This window comes from Notechis scutatus, chromosome Z (genome assembly GCF_049901735.1).
Source record: "Notechis scutatus isolate UNSWTSFEM ecotype Mainland chromosome Z, rNotScu1.2, whole genome shotgun sequence".
NCBI classification, from domain to species: domain Eukaryota; kingdom Metazoa; phylum Chordata; class Lepidosauria; order Squamata; family Elapidae; genus Notechis; species Notechis scutatus.
The window spans coordinates 110,132,988-110,154,138 of record NC_142025.1 but is presented as its reverse complement, the minus strand read 5'-3'; the positions used below and the strand labels follow the sequence as shown (position 1 = coordinate 110,154,138).

At 44.7% G+C, this 21,151-nt stretch overlaps 1 protein-coding gene across 3 annotated transcripts in view; it reads right to left on the bottom strand.

Moving 5' to 3' along the window:
* Positions 1 to 21,151, bottom strand: part of LOC113422769 (vigilin-like) — a 47,467-nt gene that overhangs the window by 3,195 nt on the left and 23,121 nt on the right. Inside the window, exons 11-25 of one of the 3 annotated variants that reach the window (XR_015746024.1) lie at positions 20,462 to 20,601; positions 20,237 to 20,341; positions 17,915 to 18,028; positions 14,964 to 15,050; positions 14,410 to 14,541; positions 13,126 to 13,344; positions 11,084 to 11,305; positions 9,380 to 9,598; positions 8,363 to 8,501; positions 8,108 to 8,235; positions 5,982 to 6,086; positions 5,563 to 5,697; positions 4,819 to 4,962; positions 4,402 to 4,537; positions 3,236 to 3,352 (exon numbers count right to left, since the gene is read on the bottom strand). Coding sequence is in view for 2 of the 3 variants with exons in the window: in XM_087947692.1 (XP_087803818.1) it covers positions 3,236 to 3,352; positions 4,358 to 4,537; positions 4,819 to 4,962; positions 5,563 to 5,697; positions 5,982 to 6,086; positions 8,108 to 8,235; positions 8,363 to 8,501; positions 9,380 to 9,598; positions 11,084 to 11,305; positions 13,126 to 13,344; positions 14,410 to 14,541; positions 14,964 to 15,050; positions 17,915 to 18,028; positions 20,237 to 20,341; positions 20,462 to 20,601 (2,186 nt within the window). In the remaining variant the exon portion in view is untranslated. Of the gene's footprint in view, positions 1 to 3,235; positions 3,353 to 4,357; positions 4,538 to 4,818; positions 4,963 to 5,562; positions 5,698 to 5,926; positions 6,087 to 8,107; positions 8,236 to 8,362; positions 8,502 to 9,379; positions 9,599 to 11,083; positions 11,306 to 13,125; positions 13,345 to 14,409; positions 14,542 to 14,963; positions 15,051 to 17,914; positions 18,029 to 20,236; positions 20,342 to 20,461; positions 20,602 to 21,151 lie in introns of those variants that run through there. The other 2 variants (XM_087947692.1, XM_087947693.1) reach the window with 2 other exon arrangements.

Below are 21,151 nucleotides of genomic sequence, written 5' to 3'. Positions count from 1 at the left end.
AACTGTGGACAATAATTCCCAAACTTAGGTTGGCTTTTCCGTGAGCTACAAATGATTAGATAGATTGGATGGAGGGATGGATGGACGGACCGACAGACATTCAGACAGATGATAGAGAGCAAGGTAGAGACAAACAATAGATATATGATATACATAAGATTGATAGATGATAAGCAAATATAGATAATAAATAGATAGAAAATAGATAATAGATAGCTAGACAACTTAGAACTACACCGCCTACGGTCTGACCTAAGCTTAGTACACAAAATTGTCTGCTACAACAACCTACTTTTCAATTACTATTTCAGCTTCAACCACAATAACACATGGGCAAACAATAGATACAAACTCAAAGTAAACCGCTCCAAACTCTATTGCAGAAAACACAACTTCAGCAACAGAGTGGTCAATGCCTGAAACTCACTACCTGACTCTGTTGTCACATCCTCAATCCTGCAAAACTTTAACCTTAAACTGTACCGTGGACCTCACTCCATTCCTAAGTGGTCTGTAAGGAGGGCATGCATAAGCACACCAGCGTACCTACCATCCCTGTCCTATTGTTCCCATGTATTCGTACTCATTTATACTTATACCTGCTTATTCTTATATGTTCATATTTATACTTGTTTCCTCATACATGCTTGGCAAACTAAACAAATAAACTAACTAACTAAATAAAAATAAATAAATAGCTAGATAGGTGGGTGAGTTGGCAGACAGAAAGACAGAATATTTGAGAGAGAGAGAGAGGAGTGGGGGGGAGAGGGGGGAGAAACAGAAACAGAAAGATAGGCAGATATTTTGGAATGGCAAAATCATGCCCGTTTCTGCCCTCCTAAGAGAAAATCAGCTCAGGATTTTTGCTCAAAGAAGAACCAGATAGATGCCTTTGGAGTCCACCATTAGAATCGGGCATACATCACAATTGTCACACCAGAGATTGTGAGTCTGAGCACTTTGTAAACAACAAAACTTCAGATTGATTCATTTCAGTTATGACATGGTCATTTCATTACCTTGCCCTGCAGGCAATTGGCACGATATCTTTCCTGCTGCTGCTTGAAAAAGGTATTTGATGATATCCCAAGGTGCAAATAACAAGTTTCATGTTCTAAAGTATCTCACTTCCTTTGGGCACCGCATTCTGGGGATGCATGCCCAGAATATGTAATTACTGCTCCACAATTAATTGGATTATTGAAGCCACCCACTGCCAAAGTTCTCACCATGTATTGATGCATTAAACTCATGAAACAGGTTGGATCTGTGCAACAGGCCAAACTGTTCCTAAAACCCAGCCAAGATTAAGATTAGCCAAGCTTACTCTTTTGATCAAATGCACCTGCTCAGGGGTTGTTGTGGAAACACAATGATTCTACCTGCAACTATAGATGGGTTATATGGTAATATTAACAGGAGGGATCCCCAGCCTTGATGACTTACAACTTGTGGACTTCAACTCCCAAAATTCTTCAGCCAGCATAGAATTCTGGGAGTTAAGAGTCCACAAGTCATAAAGTTTCCAAGTTTGGGTTACAATTTAAGGCATCCATAAAAAGAGGAGGTGGTCAAAGAACATGAGGCAGACCCAGAAGATGGGAAGGCAACCTCAAAGCCAAATTACAGCAGCTGTAAATGGCAGTTGAGGCTGCGAGAAGTGCAAGAACCAAAATCTCCTTGGACACCCAAAGTAAAATAACCCAAAGTAGAGAATAGAATAACAGAGTTGGAAGGGACCTTGGAGGTCTTCTAGTCCAACCCCCTGCTCAGGCAAGAAACCCTATACCATTTCAAACAAATGATTATCCAATGTCTTCTTTAAAACTTCCAGTATTGGAACATTGACAACTTCTGGAGGCAAGTTGTTCCACTGATTAATTGTTCTAACTGTTAGGAAATTTTTCCTTAGTACTAAGGTTGTTTCTCTCCTTGATTAGTTTCCACCCATTGCTTCTTGTCCTGCCCTCAGATGCTTTGGAGAATAGCTTGACTCCCTCTTCTTTGTGGCAGCCCCTGAGATATTGGAAGACTGCTATCATGTCACCCCTAGTCCTTCTTTTCATTAGACTAGACATACCCAATTCCAGCAATCATTTTTATATGTTTTAGCCTCCAGTCCCCTAATCACCTTTGTTGCTCTTGTCTGCACTCTTTCTAGAGTCTCAACATCTTGTTTACATCGTGGTGACCAAAACCGGATGCGGTATTCCAAGTGTGGCCTTCCCAAGGCCTTATAAAGTGGTATTAACACTTCACATGATCTTGATTCTCTCCCTCTGTTTATGCAGCCTAGAACTGTGTTGGCTTTTTTGGCAGCCGCAGCACACGGCTGGCTCCTATTTAAATGGTTGTCCACTGGGACTCCCAAGATCCCTCTCACAACTACTACTATTGAGTGAGGTACCACTTATGCTGTACCTGTGCATTTGATTTTTCTTGCCTATAAATGTAGAAGCTTACTTTTGTAAGATTTTATAAGGAAATTGTAAAAGAGAAAGTAAAGAAGCTGACCCATAATCATCAATGTAATTGTAACTTTCTTGTGGAATTGATTTCTTGGTTTGGCGTACACAGTGAGCCTGACACAAAAGCAGAGACCTCAGGAAAGGTTTTTCCTTGGAAACATGGTCTTTAAAATCTCCCTAGCACAGGGGTCTCCAACCTTGGCAACTTTTAAGACTTGTGGACTTCAACTCCCAGAATTCTTCAGCCAGAGCTGGCTGAGGAATTCTGGGAGTTGAAGACACGAGTCTTAAAGTTGCCAAGGTTGGAGACTCTACCCTAGTGAATGAATAGCTGTGGGGGAAATTCTGAAGCAGCAGAGCAAAATGATGCCCTCCCTTTGTTCTCCCTCTGTTCTTTCAATTAGCTTTTTCCCAGAGGTGGCATTTAGCTGGTTCTGACTGGTTCTGGAGAACCGGTAGCGGAAATTTTGAGTACTTCAGACAATTGGCAAATCCCACCTCTGACTGGCCCCGCCCCCATCTATTCTCTGCCTCCCGAGTCCCAGCTGATTGGCTGGGTCTTCTTTTGTTGCCCTGCACAGGAGAATGGAGCTGGAAAGCAGGTTAGTGGGGTGGGGAGGGAATGGGGATTTTGCAGTATCTTTCCCCTGCCACACCCACCCACCATGTCACGCCCACACAACCGGAAGTAAAAAAAAATTAAATACCACCAATGCTTCCCCCTCACACACCCACATCCTAAAACCCTCCAAATTCCCTCTCACATATTCCTCTTCCAGGTTAAGCATGTGGTCGATGGCATCATCTACGTTTTCAGGCAGCCCTGTCACGGTGACTCTATCTGGGTCGCTGGCACCTGGCTGCGGGAAGCGGATATCCACCTGCCGAGAAGAAAAAGCTGTTTTGAAATAAGTAAGATCCCTACCTGATCTCGGCGGATCTCCAAAAGCTGACCAGGAAAATCCCAGAGCTTTAGACCGAACAGGAACATAAAATGAGAGCCAACCATATTTGTCCTGTGGCCCCAAAACAAACACACAAAGTCAAGTTCAACTCGAAGAAAATGTTACTTTCTAAGGAAAGCGAAATGATTTTTCCTTCCACCGATAAAGAGAAAAAACAAACTGGCTACCATTTCACTCAGACATCCTTGTGGTACAGATAGTGCCACAATTGGGCACCAAATTTCTATTGCTAGTGAGACACTTGTTAAGTGATTTGCACCCCATTTCCCGACCTTTCCTGCCATCGTTGTTAAGTGAATCACTGCAGCTGTTAGAAAGTTAGAAACATGGGTCACGAGGTGAATCTGGCCTCCCCCATTGACTTTGCTTGTCAGAAGGTGGCAAAAAGGGGCACTGCGACCATCATAAGTCTGAGTCAGTTGCCAAACATCTGAATTTCAATCGCACGACCATGAGGATGCTGCAATGGTTGTTAAGTGTGAAAAATGGTCATAAATCATTTTTTCCCAGAGCCATTGTAACTGTGAATGATCACTAAAATCAGCATTGTCTTTTAACGACCCCATAATCCCTTGTGGGGTGGAGTCTGGGCAACTGAATGGAGCTAGCAGAATGTTTTAATGACCGATGCCCTTCCTGTCGCCAATGTGGAGTTTTGTTCAGCAGATATATTCTCATTGTTCCCAGAGAGAGAAATATCTGCCTCTGCCTAAGATCGAAATCACATCATCCTGATTGTGAGGCAAGAGCCCCATCTCTAGGCCACCGCACCACTCCTTTGAATGGTCACTAAATGAACTGTTGTTAAGATGAGGACTACCTGTAGTAGATGGGGCACTAATGGGGCTTCTTTCCCAGAATTCCCTGGGAGGGGAAAGTCCCTGCCATGTCTCCCACCTAGCTCTAAGCCTGACCCCCTACCCGGAATTCTTCCATGAGTTTGCGGATGGCTTTGCCTCTCCCACCGATGATGCGGGCGTGGACTCTGTGATCCAGGCGGACATCTTCGCTGACCATCTCCTCAAGATCGGCTACAATTTTCAAGATGGCATCTCGGGCAGCCTCAGTGTTTTTCTCATAGCCGGTGATTGTGATGAGTTCCTTAAAGAAGGCAGGGCGGGCATGAAAGGACAGCAGAAAAGAGAAATAGTTTAGATAATTGACCTCAACCCTCAGCTGCTGCCCGCGTTTTACCGTTACGTTTTATATTGATCAGGTTAGGAAACTGAGCAGCCCCATTTGGGGTTAGCTGTCCGACAAGGGGGCTTTCAGTGGGAAATGTGGCCCGCCTCCCCATTGGCCCACCAGCTAAGTATTTCTCAGCCAACCCCCCCCAACCCCCGCCTTTGGGGTCACACACTCAAAGAGGGAGAGACCCCTACCTGATGCTCGTCCCCTCTGTCAGGGAACTGGACAGTGACATCGTGGTCCTTACGGATCTGGGAAATGACCGCCCCTTTTTTGCCAATGATCTTGGGATGGTACTTGGACTCCACGCTCACTGTCAGTTTGAACCCTCGCAGGGCCTAGGGAGAAGAGGACATCGGCAGATTTAGGGGAGGGGGAGCAGCTGGAGATGCCCTGACATTTTTTCGGGGGGAGACACACAGGGCAAGTTCTGACTTGACGTACCTGATCTTTTTTGGTAACCGTAGAGATATTTTTGTAAATATATTTCATGTTCGGTACGGAGGAAATCAAAAGCAGCTTCTACCTGTGTTTACTCTTTCAGGTTGTGCTTTCTTTCCTTCTTTCTTCTACCCTTCCTCCCTTTCTTCCTTCCCTCCTCCCTTCCCTCCTTGTCTTCCTTCCTCCCTCCTGCCTTTTCTCCCTCATTTCTTCCTTCCTTCCTTCCTCCCTTCCTCTATTCCTCCTCATGCCATCCTTCTTCCCTCCCTCATTTCTTCCTTCCCTTCCTCCCTCTTTCTTCCCTTCTCTTTCCTCCCTCCCTTCCTCTACCACCTTCCTTCCTCCATCATTTTTTCTTCCTTCCTTTCTCCCCCTCCTTCTCTTCCTTCCCCCTCTTCCCCCTTCCTTCCTTCCCTCCCTCCCTCCCTCCACTTAGTATTATTTTGTGTTTGGGTTTTTTTTTGTTCCTTAAAACTTTTTTTTTAAAGGGGAAGTACCCGATCTTCTTGTTCAGCCTGCAACTCTCTGACCCTGTCCAGGAGGCCGGCCTTGGCTCGCTCCACGTTGGGCACTAGCCCGGTGACCTTGATGATATCGGACTGCTGCTCAGGCTGCGGCACTGAGATGGTCACCTACAGAAAGGAAAACCGTCATGTTTAAAAAAAATGAACAGAGGGCTGGTGAGATCCATTTCATGGGAGGTGCTGTCGCCTTTTAGAGTTATATCTGCTGCACAACGAAGTGGGGAGTGTTAATCAAGATTGTTGGAAGTCCTACTTTTAAAATTCAGAATTTTAGAATTTCCACCCCCCTCCAAATTTCTGCTTCTCCAAACAGAAATGAGTAGAGTCAAGAACGTACCAAGTTAGAACTTAACACCGACTGGAGGTTTGCAAGCTGGATCGTCTCCCCCTACCTCGTATTCCTCCATCATCTTCCGAATGCCCGCTCCCTTTTGCCGAATGATGTAGCGATGCAGATCAAAGGGAACGTCAACGTCCATGGTGATGGGTACCAGAGCCTGGGGAGAGAGGAGCATAGCAGAACGTGTACTTCTGACGTCTTGGTAGTACAGGGAGTCTTTGACTTATGACCATGACTGAGCCCAAAATTTCCGTTGCTAAGCAAAACCATTATTAAGTGAGTTTGGCTCCACTCAATGATCTTTCTTGCCATAGTTGTTAAAGAGATTTACCACAGTTGTTAAGTTGGCTCTTAAGTCCCCCAAAGATGCTTTTTTTCCAAGAGAAATCTGGGCGCTTTTTTTTTGGCAGAGAGAACCAGAGAGGTTTGAAAGAGGCCATCTGTGTCAAAATTGAACAGCCCTCTTTCAATGGAGAGGGAGGGTTTTGCACCACTCAGGTAACCCTGAGGACACAGGTAAACCTCCAGGAGGCCTCAGTGGCTCTCTAAAAGGATACAAATGACCAGCAGTCTGTCAGGAGTATAAATCCTTCCATTCCCCCACTATCAAGTCAGAACTAAAGAAACTTCTTGGATGAGAAGTGAAAAAAAAAAACAGAAAGTCCAGGTGCCTCTCTAAAAAAAACACTTTTGGGACAACCACGTTGGATGACTTGAGCATCTCCATAGACATGGCTTTTAAGTGAATCTGGCTTCCCGATTGATTTTGCTGGTCAGAAGATTGCAAAAGGAGATCACATGGCCCCAGGATATCACTAGGGATTTTTAAGAAGAGACTTGACAGTCACCTGTCTGAAATGGTATAGGGCCTCCTGCTTGAGCAGCGGATTGGACTAGAAGACCTCCAGGGTCCCTTCCAGCTCTATTCTGACTGATTGATTCATGTAACCATCATAAATATATGCCAGTTGACAAGTTCATATTTATGACAGTTGCAGTCTCCCAGGATCAGGTTATCACCTATTACGACCTTCTGATAAGCAAAATCAATGGAGAAGCCAGATTCACTTAGCAACCGTGTTACTATGAGCCATGGTGGCGCATGGTTAGAATGCAGTACTGCAAGCTACTTCTGCTGACTGGCTGCAGTTCAGCAGTTCAATTCTCACCAGGCTCAAAGTTCTTTCTACATTATAACTTAAAAACTGGAAGCTAATTCTCAAATTGGAATTCCTAAATAGCTTCTCAGAATCCCAAACACCTCAGGAAGAAACTTTGAAACAGATTAAGAATGACTATAATAAGAAATGTTTTAATTGTTTCATTTTAGGGGCCTCTTATATATGTTTTTCCTTTTAGTTTTTCGTTTCTTATAGCACATAATTTTTGTATTTGTTATTCTTAATTTTTTTTAAATACTACTTGGTACGCAGTTAAATATGGCATAAAAATAATTCCCAATAAATGAAATTCTGCGTTTGTTAAACTAATTTTTGCTGTTAAACTAATGTCCACGTTTATTAATTGGCTTTTTTGGGTATGCCCACATATATACCAACTGTAGTTTAACCATTGCTCAGCCTCCCATCCTTCCAAGGTCAGTAAAATGAGGACCCAGACTGTTGGGGGCAACAGGCTAACTCTGTAAACCGCTTAGAGAGGGCACTAATAAAGCACTGTGAAGCGATATATAAGTCTACGTGCTATTGCTATAAGTCACTTTTTCCAGTCCCACTGTAACTTCAAACGGTCACTAAACAAATAGTTGTAAATTGAGGATGACCTGCATAATTTTTACTTAATAGTGAAATATTTCTCTTGTTTGGTAGCTCTAGCACATGGGTGTCAAACTTGCGGCCCATGGGCTGGCTGCGTCATGTGCTGGCCCCACTCCCACCCGGTTCAGTGGGAAAAAGTCCCAATACGTCATGGGACACCACTGTGACGCCATGCGTTTGACACCCCTGCTCTAGCAGGTAACTGGCTGTAAGTCCAATTTGGTTTAGGTTACCCAGCAGAGCACAGAACATAAGGCCAATGTAACGCCCTGCTAAATACTAGCCAGATTCTTTCTTGGGTTAAAAACAGGTTGAGAAACAAATGAGGTCCCCTGTACAGGTCGATAGGGATAAACAGAAGACCCTTTTCCCTAACCAAGTAGGAAGGCAAGATCCTAACCAGCAGAGCAGCCCGGGCAGCCTCGCACTTCTCCTTGCGTCCGGAAATGAGGATGATGTCACATTTGCGAGGACTCGTGTCCAGTTCGGGGATCATGTCACCATTTTCCTGAGACTGTGCTTCTGAACCTGCTTGCGAGAAGAAAAAAATAAATTAAAATAAAAAAGAATCTTAAAAAAAAGTTTCTTCCTGAAAACCTGGGGGGGAGGGGGGAGAGGAGGTTGAAAATTACGTTGCCCACATCACTCCACCCACCTGAATTGTCATCTCGCTCCGGAAACTTGATGAAGACATTGTGATCCCGAGTGATTTGTTGCACCTTGTAACCTTTCGCCCCCATGACGACCCGATGGTAGCACTGAGGGATGATGCATTCCAGGACCACCTGGGCCTCCTGGGAAAGGTGAGAAATCAAAGCCCACGTGCTGATTTATTTATTTATTTATTAGATTTTTATCTCATCTTTATTACTTTGTAAGAAACTAAAGGTGGAGAACATTACATACAGATAGGCCTCGTCTTACAACAGCTCATTCAGGGATTGTTCCAAATTACAACAGCACAGCTTGCTCAGCATCCTGCAGTATTGTCTGGGATGCTACATGTCCTCTTCACAATCCGTTTTCCTTGTTACCTTCTGGGAGGAGGCTTCGCGGTATCCGAAGCAGAACATCCAGATTCAGTAACAGCTTTGTTCCCTCTAGTATCAACCTTGTGAACTCTCAACTTTCCTCTTTCCGCTATGTATTGAAAATGGATAGTGATTATGTATATATGTGTGGGTGGGGGGTGGGTGGGGGTGTCAATACAGTATTTATGTATGTGTGTGTATACAGTACATGTGTGTATATTGTACAGTATATTTCCATCTCTGTATACAGTATATATGTATATGTACAGTATGTATAAACACACACACACACACACACTGTACAGTATATCTATATCTCTATATCTATCTGTATGCCTATCTGCCTACTGTACAGTGTGTATACACGTACACACATTCTTTTGAGAGTGGGTAACAGAATTTCATTTTTAATGTGTGCCCGTGTGCTCATGGTAAAAAAAATAAAGGTTATCATTTCTATCTTAAGATGCTGTAAGCTCTAGGGATTTGTTCATTAAATGGGAGAGACTAAGAGACACTCTGTCAGCAGATTCATGGTATAAGGATGGGAAAGGTGCTTTTGGTAAGATGACTCACACTCTGGTCCACCTGAGAGTCACTTTTAATGCCCACTGCAATCCAGACATGAGAACATGACCTACCAGGTCACCGATGATCTCCAAGATGCGCTTCTTGGCGGCCTCCACGCAATCCTTGGCTCCCTTGAGCGTCACGTGATCACTCTGGACACCTGTCCGGGGGAAACTCACAGTGACCCCACCGTACTCTTCTGCAATCTCCCGCAGCACATGTCCCCGACGGGCCACAAAATGGCGGTGGTACTTGGGATCCACCACCATCGAGTCTTCAATGACATTATCCTAGAGTAGCGGGTGGGGAACAGAAGGAGTCACTAAGCTTTCGTGCTTCTTAGAAAAGTTGTTTCTCTTCCACCTTTCACAATTCGATCGCATCTGGGAAGAGTGTATTTGGCCCGGTAAAACCATTAGCGGCAATATTGTTATGAGGAATAATGAGGAATAAGGGGAGGTTTCAACCCTTATGAAAATAGTGACTGCAACTCCTGCAGCCACAACTGTAGGGTAAGGTTGTGTGGAAAGAATGCAGGACGCCTACTCTTGATCCAGCATCTCACCCCAACTCCATCCATCCCTCAGCGGTCTCCAAACTTGGCAACTTTTAAGACTTGTGGACTTCAACTCCCAGAATTCCTAGGAGGAGCCCTGACCCAACAATTCCTACCGGTTTCTTTCAAGCAGGAATTGCAAAAAATATAAAACCTTCCTAATTCAAAACAGTTATAGTTATCTTTCCCCCTCCAAAATAGAGACAATCAAACTCTACAGAGCTTTTTTGGAAGTCCTCCATCTCTACCAACCCACCCTCTAGAAGAGAAACATGTTAAGAGAAGATCAACCTACATGAAAGAAGTCATAGCAATGGTGTGATGAGCTCATAACACCATCAGGTCTATGACAATTCGATGCAGCCAGCTTGCCATGACCAACTTCCCACAGCCAACTCACCACAGCCAACTCACCACAGCCATCTCACCGCAGGACAACTCATTGCAGGACAAGAGTTACATTGATATCAAATATATGTTGGAATAGAGTCATTAAAGGATGCAAAAGGAAGGACAGAATGACACGTGAATGGCAAAAATTAAAATATTTTTTATTTATTTATCTATAATATATGAAAATGGGTGTGGGTGTGTGTGTGTGTGTGTATTCCAGCAAAACTCTGAAACGCCTCAAGCAATTTCAACCAAACTTGGTAACAGATTACCTACTGTCTGGAAACAAATACTGTGGTGCTAAGACACCCCTAATTTGTGTGTTCTGTTAAGATACAGCCTGTTGTGCCTTCAAAAGGATTCTACCATACTGCCTTAAAATGGCTTCTACTGTATAGCGCTGTGGAGTTGCTATGGTAACAACTTCACAGTACTCCACAAGGGGGCTCTCTCTGGCAACCGGGAAAATCCAACATTAGAAATTATGTTTATTCCAGGTTGAGAAATCAGGGCTTTTTCTAATATAGAATTAGGATAAATAATGGCAACGCCAGGTTACAGCTAGTTTTAAATAATTAAATAGAACTGTTAAATTGTCCCACAAAGAGTTGTCTTGCAGAGAGTTGGCTGTGGCGAGTTCTCCCATTGCAAGTTGGCTGTGGCGAATTGGCCATGGTGAGTTGGCTGCAGCGAGTTGGTCGCAGCAAATTGGGTGTGGCAAGTGTTCCCATTCCCTGAATTCTTCAGAGGAATTCTGGGAGCTGAAGTCCACAAGTCTTAAAGTTGCCAACCATGGAGACCCCTGCCAAAGCTGTACGACCCGTACCAAGTTATGGATGAGACTCTCCAGTTCTTGCTGGGCCTGCCGTACTGCATCCTCCTTCCCCATGATAGTGATAATATCCTGGTCCTTATCCTCAGGAGTGGGGAAGATGATCCGGGCACCGGTACGGTCCCTCACTTTGCGGATATTAGCACCTCCACGCCCAATCAGGAACTTGTGGTAATCTGGCTTGGCGTGCAATTCCACTGAGTGATTGTTGATTTGCTGCAGGAAGAAAACAGGGGCATGCATCGATTCTCCAAAAGGCTCAAGTAGGACGAGTGATTCTTGCCTTCCACCACCTGAAGTTATAACCGCACTGAAAAAAGTGAGTTATACAGTGGAACCTCAGGTGATGACCGTAATCCATTCTGAGAATTCGATCGTCACCCGATTTGCTTGTCCCCGGAAATGCATGCATGTAAAAACAAAAATGGCGTGGTGCAGAAAGGGAAATCGACATGGATGGGCAAATCACCGGCCTTTGGTCACCACCCGAGTACCTGTTCACAACCAGAGGTAAGAACTTTTGTTTGTCACCCAATTTGGTCACGAATGAAAGCGTTCCCGATCAGAGGTTCCACTGTATCTAATCTTCACTCTTACACCATGGCACTATTCCCATGGTCGCACAATCAAAATTTGGGTGCTTAGCATGTATTTTGCCAAGTTCCGGGCAAAACAGGAGATTCAGGCAGTTCAAGTGAGTGTAAAGATTTACCGCAAGCTTAAGTGCTCTATAAGAATCTGAGCTACTAACCGCCAAGGCAAATTAGCAGGAGATAAGAAAGGCATTCAAGATAGGCTGGACATAAATCGCTTGCAGGCGTGCAGGGACTCGTGACTTATAGATGCATTTGATCCCTCCCTCAGGCTCAGCCTAGTCATCTCCTATATATTTATGACAATTGCGATGTCACAGGGTCAGGTGGTCGCCATTTGCCAGCTGACTTCTAACAGGCGAAGTCAGCAGGAGAAGCTGGATTCAGTGAACTACCATGTGATTCATGGTCTGAAGTGATCTGTTTAACAGCCATGGCAAAAGAAGTTGTAAAATCGGGTGCAACTCACTTAACAACTGCCTTGCTTAGCAATGGAAATTCTGGTTCCACTTGTCATCATAAGTCGAGGACTGTATGTACTCAAGATAAAGTTCAGTTCTTACTGCCAATATTTGTTTCTCCATGGCACATATGGAAAATGGAGTCTGTATTCCAAAATATCACTTAGCTACCTATTCCTAGCCTTGAATAGAATTAAAATTTTATACATGTAGGTGATCTGTGCTCCAATTCCAGGTTCTTTTTTACAAGGAAAAACACAAAACAATGTTTAAGTAGAAAAAAAAATGAGGTCTACATAGAAAGAAAAGCTAAATTTTCATATCTTTGGCCAGAACGCTTCAGAAAAAAAATGTAGATTTAATGTCGACTACCAGAAAGGACAGAGTCCTGCAAATATTAATTAAAACCTGAAGTTGAGTGTGGCAATGAAAGAGTTAAGGAAGGGCATGAGAGCTAAGGAGAAAAATTCTATGGTAGGGATGGGCAACTATGGTAACTTTACAATTTGTGGACTTCAACTCCTAGAATTCCTGAGGCAGCTCTGCTGGGTCAGGAATTCTGGGAGTTGAAGTCCACAGATTGTAAAGTTGCCATAGTTCCCCAACCCGGCTTTATGGTGTCTCTCCTTTCCTTGATACCCTAAATACCTGACTATTTTCTGATTATACCTAATTAACAGTAATTGGTTAATGGTTAATTCAAGGCGAGTCCACATCCTTACTGTTCAGGCTCTTTAGAGCTGTTCTTTCTTTGAGAAACTGAGATCAACCAACCAATGGAACCACTTGCCTTCGGAAGTTGTGGGAGCTTCATCACTGGAGGCTTTCAAGAAGGGATTGGATTTGTCAGAAATGGTGCATGGTCTCTTGCTTGGGCAGAGGGTTGGACTAGATGACCTACAAGGTCCCTTCCAACTCTGTCTATCTGTTAATCTGCTCTGCAAACCACCAAACTGGGGATGGACCTCTACCAACCACCTACTTTTTCCTCAGCGAGATGCAGCAACTGGCGCTTCGCTCTTTCCACCTCTTCCCCAGGGCCTCGGATGGTGACTTTCTCGCTGCCCGAGCCTTCAGAAGGGAAATGAATGTGCACCCCGCCGCATTCCTCCATGATTGAACGCACCAGCCGCCCCTTGGCTCCGATCAGCGAATTGTGCAGTTTGGCTGGGATGGAGATATCCATTTCCCTGATGTTAGCCTGAGGGCAAGAAGATAAAAAGCTACAACATCCAAGTTCAAAACAAATAAACAATCTTGCCTCTGCAGAATTCATCATGTCTGATTTCTCTTCTGACAGGAGAGAATATTGGTAGCTCAGCGTTAAGCTGTGAGATCCTTGGTGTTTCTCTGAGCTTGGGAGGTTTTCTGAGATGTTTCATTACCAAGGTAGGTAACATCATCAGTGTTGTGACATTCCCTAGTTTGATAATGAAACACCTGCAAGAAAACCACCAAGCTCAGAGAGCATCAAAGACCCCACAGATTTCTGTTCCTTATTCCAACAGGAGACAGATACCTTTTGGTGAGAGGCTCAGCAGTAAATGTAAGTAAAATAAAAAATAAAACGTTTGGGTTTAAAAATTCCCAAACAGAAAAAAAGGTGGAAGGATTCAAATACTTTTATTTATCTTCCCTATTACCCATCTCCTTATCTTCTTATGACTATAACTTTGTTGCTTGTATCTTACAATTCATATCGTTCACTTTGTGTGATTTATGTTGATTGCTTATTTGGTATCCATGATTATCACTAAATGTTATACCTAATATTTTATGATGAATGTATTTTACAATATGTTAATGGTATCACAATTGTTGTATGTACATTGAGAGCTTACACACCGGAAACAAATTCCTTGTATCTCTAATCAAACTTGGCCAATAAAGTATTCTATTCTATTCTATTCTATTCTATTCTATTCTATTCTATTCTGTTCTGTTCTGTTCTGTTCTGTTCTGTTCTGTTCTATTCTGTTCTATTCTATTCTATCCAGATACTATTTTATTCTTCTACTCTACTTTATTCTATAAGGTGCAAGTATAAGTTGATGTGGTACTAACAGGATTAAAAACAGGGATTCTCCAGGTTTAACAACTGGTTCGGTGATCACGCGATTTGCTGAAAACCTGAAATGAAACTGTTGGTGTAACAGACTGAATTAAGCTCTCTACACCAACCCTGATGATGTGTTAGCAGCACATTCAGAGTGCTAAAGAGGAGGAGGAAGAGAAGAAGGAGGAGGAAAATGATTCACACACCCACCAGCTCTCTCTGGATGGCCAAGATACGATCCCGAGCATCCTCACAATTGGCCTTCTTCCCGGTGATCAGGATCACTTCAGAATTGCTGTTTTCTGTAGGGAGGTCAATCTTGGTATTGGTTTCCTCTCGAATCTATTGTGAAGAGACAACATCAAACCCCAGAGCTTCGAGTCTAGATTACCCTCATGAGCTCTACAAGGAACTGCCCTCAGAGATGATGGGTGGAAGGGGTTCCTCCAAGGTGATAGGACTGTGTCAGGAACCTACGTGGACCACATATGCTCAATGGGCGTTGACTTCCTCTATTTAGAGCCCCAAGTAGGGGGAGAATCTCAGAATCTCCAACTCCAAGGGTCTGTCAATCACAACAGTTTTGGAATCCAGTGTGACTTGTGAGTACTCTAATGTATATAAAGCTGCAGCATAACCTTCTAGACTTATACACCTAGGCTTAAATCCTTGACCCACTGACCCTTTCCATAAAAAGAGACATGTACCAACATGTGCACATACATGCACAAAGAAGAAAGGTGGGGAGACCCTCCTCCTTTTACCTTTTTGATATTGGTGCCTCCTTTCCCAATGATGTTCTTGTGGAATTGCTTGAAAATGGGAACCGGGATGGAAAAACTGTTTTCGATCTAAGGCACAGAAAAGGAAGGGTGTTAATAAGCGAGAGATTTCACTTCCTGCTCTACTCACCTTCTTCTTTTAGTACTTCCCTTGATCTTGACTGTATCCCTCTGTTAATACAACTTAGGATTGCATGAGCTTTTATGGCTGCTGCTGCATACTGCTGGCTCATATTTAGCTGGTTGTCCAATAAGACTCCAAGATCCCTCTCACATTTACTGCTATTGAGCCTGGTTTCACCCAGTCTGTATGTGTACTTTTGGTTTTTCTTGCCTAAGTGTAGGATTTTACTTTTCTCTACATTGAATTTCATTTTGTTAGATATGGCCCAGTGTTCTAGTCTGTCAAGATCCACCTGGATCTTGAGTCTATCTTCTTGGGTGTTAGCTATTCCTGCCAGCTTAGTATCATCTGCAAATTTGGTAAGTTCCTCTTCTATTCCCTCATCTAAGTTGTTAATGAAGATATTGAAGAATACTGGGCCTAAGACAGAACCTTGTGGCACCCCACTATTTACTTCCCTCCATGTAGACTTAGACCCATTAAGGACTACTCGTTGGTGGTGCTATCTATTCCACCTTTTTCTAGCTTACTAAGAAGTAGGTTGTGGTCTACTTTGTCGAATGCTTTGCTGAAATCTAAATATATTATGTCCACAGTATTTTGCTGGTCTACTAATTTAGTCACTGTGTTGAAGAATGAAATAAGATTGGTTTGGCATGATCTGTTCTTAACAAACCCATGCTGACTGCTAGTTATTACTTTACTTGTTTCTAGATGTTGGCAGATCTGTTTTTTTATTATCTTTTCCAGTATCTTCCGAGTATTGATGTTAGGCTGATTGGTCTATAGTTTCCTGGGTCTGTTTTTTTCCCCTTTTTTGAAGATGGGAACCACATGAGCTCTTTTCCAGTCTTCTGGTAGTTCCCCGGTGCTCCAGGATTTTTGAAAGATATGGTGCAGTGGTTCTGAGATGACCTCTGCCAGCTCCTTTAAAACTCTGGGATGTAATCCATCAGGCCCCGGTGATTTGTTTTCATCAAAATCAGACAGGTGTTCTCTTACTATTTTTTTTGCTTATTTTAACTTTTATTTCTGGTCTGTCTTTTACAGTTATGTTTTTGGTGGGTTGAGCTATAGTTTCTTTTTGCGTGAAGACAGATGCAAAGAATGAGTTAAGCAGTTCCGCTTTCTCTCTGTTGCCTGTTACTTCCTTGCCATCTTCTCTCTTTAGTGGACTGACTGTTTCCTTGATTTTTTCCTTGTTATTTATATGTTGGAAAAAACTTTTTTTATTATCTCTGACTTTTGTTGCAAGTCTTTGTTCGTTCTGAGCCTTTGCTAACCTGACTTCGTCTTTGCAGATTCTGTTTGCACCTCTGTTAAGGTATCTGGCCTTGTAGCCCAGCCTCTGACTTGCTCAGACTCCATGGCAGGGGTGTCAAACTCAAGGCCCGGGGCCTGGATCCAGCCTGTGGGGTGTTTAGATATGGCTCGCAGGGCCGCCATGGAAACAGCAAAGGACTGGCCTGGGGTGCCTCTGCCAGTAAAAATAGAGCTCCCTCAAGCTCCCTTTTTGCTGGCAGAGGGTTGCAGGAGGCCGTTGCAGCCAAAAACAAAGCTTGGGAGCCCATTTTCGCTGGCAGAGCGCTCAGGCCACCACAGGTGCCCCCTAACACAAGTGACATCATGCTGGCCACACCCATCCCAGTCACGCTCACCCTGGCCTCCAAGGTCAAACACAACCCTGATGAACCCTTAATGAAATCGAATTTGACCCCTCTGCTGTAGGAATAAAGCACGGGTGTCAAACTCGTAGCCCACGGGCTGGATGCGTCATGTGCTGGCCACGCCCATTCCCATTTTACCGAACAGGAAAAATGTTGCGATATGTCACGTGATGACAATGTGACAACGCAAATTTGACATCCCTGGTATAGAGGTATGCTAGCCACCTAACATCACAGGAAGAGAGCTTCAGCACTACATATTTGAGGAGAAGGAGTGGCAGAATCTGGGGGCAGAGTCAAAAGAGGAATCAGCCTAGAATCCCTATATAGCCACAAGTGGACTAAGTCCAATTCTGTTGATCCATATCTAACTCCAAGCTGATGTTGTCCATTAGTTGAGAAAATTCCTATGCATGGGTTTTTGGCAATAAATCAGTTTAAATGGACCTTCAAGTGTGGACTTGCTATTTCACACCTGATACATATTGTCATTCCTCACTGCAATTATAACCATTGCAAGGAATATGTGCTGTGGTAGTTCACCACACAGAGCAGAATTGCAGAGCCCCAACTATCCAGAAAAGATCAGATGGTATCTCCTCTCTATGCCCCAATGACTGAAAAGGAGAGGAAGCCTTTCTTTTTAATAACCCCAATGGCATAAAGCAGTGGCCCCCAACCTTTTTTGTGCCACGGCTCGGTACCAGCATCACAAAATGATCCACGGCCCGGTACCGGCATCAGCACGCAGGACCAAGGCAAGGCGAGCCGAGTGACCGGCCAGCCAGCCGTCCCCCGCTTCACCCCGCCACCTTCAACTCCTCCTTTGTACCTTTTTTGTGCTTTTTTGTGCTTTCTTAATCTCCTCCGCCATCGGGACGGCTCTTCGTTCAAAGCCGCCCCCCCCCGCTTCGATGAAACTAAGGCGCGAGGATTCCTTCAGCACCCAAACGCCGCTTTCCAACCGGAAAAGCTCACCCGGAAGCACTTTCTTGTCGAAACAAGATGGCGGCGCCCAGCAAACCGGCGGCCCGGTAGAAAATGATCCACAGACCGGTACTGGTCTGGGGCCCGGTGGTTGGGGACCACTGGCATAAAGGACTCTAAAATGGTTTTCTGGAAGCTCAGCCAACTAGACTCACCAATTCTGCAATGACTTTTTGTAGGTACTTCGCACATTTCTCCACCTCGTTTTTGGGCCCACGCAACTGTACAATGTCACTCTTCTGTGAAGGGTCGGGGAAATTGATGATTACCTATAGGGCAGAGTGGCAGAACATGTGAAGTTTGAAAAGGAAGAGAGGTGAGCTCCTATCTATCTATCTATCTATCTATCTATCTATCTATCTATCTATCTCAGTGGCACAGTGGTTAGAGTGCAGTACTGCAATTTGGCAGATTGAATCCCACCAGGCTCAAGGTTGATTCAGCCTTCCATCCTTCCGAGGTAGGTAAAACGAGGACCCAGATTGTTGGGGGCAATATGCTGACTCTGTAAACATTTGAGAGGGCTGTAAAGTACTATAAAGCAGTATATAAATCTAAGTGCTATTGCTATTGCTATCTATCTATCTATCTACCGTGTTTCTCACATAATAAGGCCGGGCCTTATTTTTTTTTTGAGCCCCGAAAAAACGGCTAGGCCGTCTTTTCGGGGGTGACTTAATTCCCCCCCCTTGCATCCTCGCCAACAGCCGCTCCTAACGGGTGATCATGGCCAAGCACAGAGAGCTCCCTACTCCCACCTTTGCTGCAGACACCTTTGGCACCCGCCGGTGTTGCTTTCCCTTCTGCCCATTACGCCGCCATGTTTGGAGCTGCCACTTCCGTGTTTGGAGTGCCGCCGCCATTTGGAGCTCCAAGCGCGGAAGTAGCAGCTCAAACATGACGGCGGGCAATCTTTTTATTTTGGTCCGCGCGAAGTTCAGAGCGAGCAAGAGAGGGAGACTGCGATGCCTCCATCCGAGATGGCAACCTCACTAGTGGATCACAACGTGGCTGGAAGCCCGAATCGGCGGGATACGATGGCGATCTTTTTGGAGCGAGAGGAAAGGGAGAGAAGAGTTGCGAGGCGTAATTTGCAGGAGGAAGTGGGTGTACCCCACGGCAGGGAGCCCAAGGAAGAAGGGCTGGTAGGCAACGGAGAGCGTCCCGTAGCTCCGGAAGCAGCCTAGAGACGCGCCCGGGAAGAGGCGCAGATGCTGCCTTGTAGTCCCCAAGCCAACTGCGTGTGCCGCCTTTAGTTATGTGCGCTCCATGCTTTGGGCATCTCCGTGTGATCGCGACCCTGTCCTTTCCACCTGGTGCCCTTGCTGCTTTCTGGCTCTTGGCAAGGCATCGCGGTCTCCTCTCATGCTCGCTCTGAACTTCGCGGACCAAAATAAAAAGATCGCCCACCGTCATGTTTGGAGCTTCCGCATTTGGAGCTTCCGCCGCCGTTTGGAGCTCCAAACAGCGGCAGTGCTCCAAACACGAAGCCGGTTGCTAAAGAGCCAGAAAGCAGCAAGGGCGCCAGGTCTTATTAATTTAATTTATACCTCCCCCCGCATTCCACTTCTCCCCTTGGCAAGTTTTCAAATTGGCTAATTATATTTAAAAGAAACAAAAATGGCATGTAAAAGTTGACAAGTTAAATTAAAATGTGTGCCAAGACTATTTAGCAGTTAAAAGGCCCGACAAAATAGTTGGACCTTCAACACTTTTCTGAAAAGGGTGTACTTTTCTTTTTAAAAGGCAGAGATTCAATACATTCTGCATTAAACATAAACTAATTTCTTAGAATGTCAAGCAATACTGATCTTTGTCTAACAGTATCTGCAAAGACTGTGATACAACAAAGCTGTAAAGAGGACAAAGTTGTTCAGTTTCAGTCTAGTGTTTTGAGTATATAGAGTGTTCAGTGCTAACCAGAAAAATTTAATCTCAGTATTAAAGTAAGTTCATGGCTCTTTGCAGCTATAGAGGGCTGGCTCTCCATAGTAATCGCAGAGGGCTATTGCTATGAGAATAAAATGAGACTTGCATGCACGCCCTCTTGTTGGGAAACTGCCAGCCTGGCTGGAAGGAGGGGCTCAAGTGGGGAACTAGCCCTGATTCCCTGTGTAATTGCAAAAGGCATAAGCCTGACTGTCCCTCTTCCCAAGATCCATGAAACCTTATTGGGGTGTTCCCAGAGAAGGCAAGCAGCCTCAGGAGATTCTTGTAATACAGGTAAAAGTCAATAAATGGATGACAAGCTTTTCATGAGTGACTTTGGTTGTTGCCACCTGACACGTCTCCAGCGTCCCAGAAGAAAGAGGAGCTACAAAAGCAACAAATTGAAATATAAAATATATTTAATGTAAGCTAAAATAAAGCACTAAGCCTACTCAGAACCCCAAAACAAACTGTTGCATTTTTGCCAGAAATCTGCAAATACTTTTTTTGCAAAAGGCTAAGAACATGTTTCTAAGGGAATTCCTTACTTCTGGAAATTTGTCCCGGACTTCTTTAATTTTCTCGCCTTTCTGCCCAATGATTGTCCGGTGAAAGCGCTGTTCAATGATCAGGTCCTTGGTGCGTTCATTTTCCTAGGAGAAACCACCATTCAGGAAAGGCGTTCCACCCGGTCCCAAACCAGCCATTTGTTTGGACCCCTTCCCTGAGGACTTCCAGCCAATACACAGAAAGATGCTTGATGCTCTCCTTACCATCCGGGCTGCCATTTCCAGGAGTTCCTTACGAGCCAGCTGAACCCCTTGAGGGTCTCCCTCAATCCGGATCAAGTTGCTCTTCTCACTGTCGGGAGGAATGCGGACTGAGACTTTGTGCTGTTCCTTGATGCGGTTGACTGGGGGAAAAATATAGAAAAGAGCATCAGAGGGAAATCCACTTCTCCCAGGGCAGGGCAACTATTTCCCCCTTTCTCCAACAAAGTACCGTGTTTCTCACATAATAAGGCCGGGCCTTTTTTTTTTTTGAGCCCCGAAAAAACGGCTAGGCCGTCTTTTCGGGGAGTGACTTAATTCCCCCCCTTGCATCCTCGCCAACAGCCGCTCCTAACGGGTGATCATGGCAAAGCGCAGAGAGCTCCCTACTCCCACCTTTGCTGCAGACACCTTTGGCACCCGCCGGTGTTGCTTTCCATTCTGCCCATTCCGCCACCACGTTTGGAGCTGGCGCTTCCATGTTTGGAGTGTCGCCGCCATTTGGAGCTCCAAACGCGGAAGTGGCAGCTCCAAACATGATGGTGGGCGATCTTTTTATTTTGGTCCGCGCGAAGTTCAGAGCGAGCAAGAGAGGAGACTGCGATGCCTCCATCCGATATGGCAACCTCACTAGTGGATCACAACGTGGCTGGAAGCCCGAATCGGCGGGATACGATGGCAATCTATTTGGAG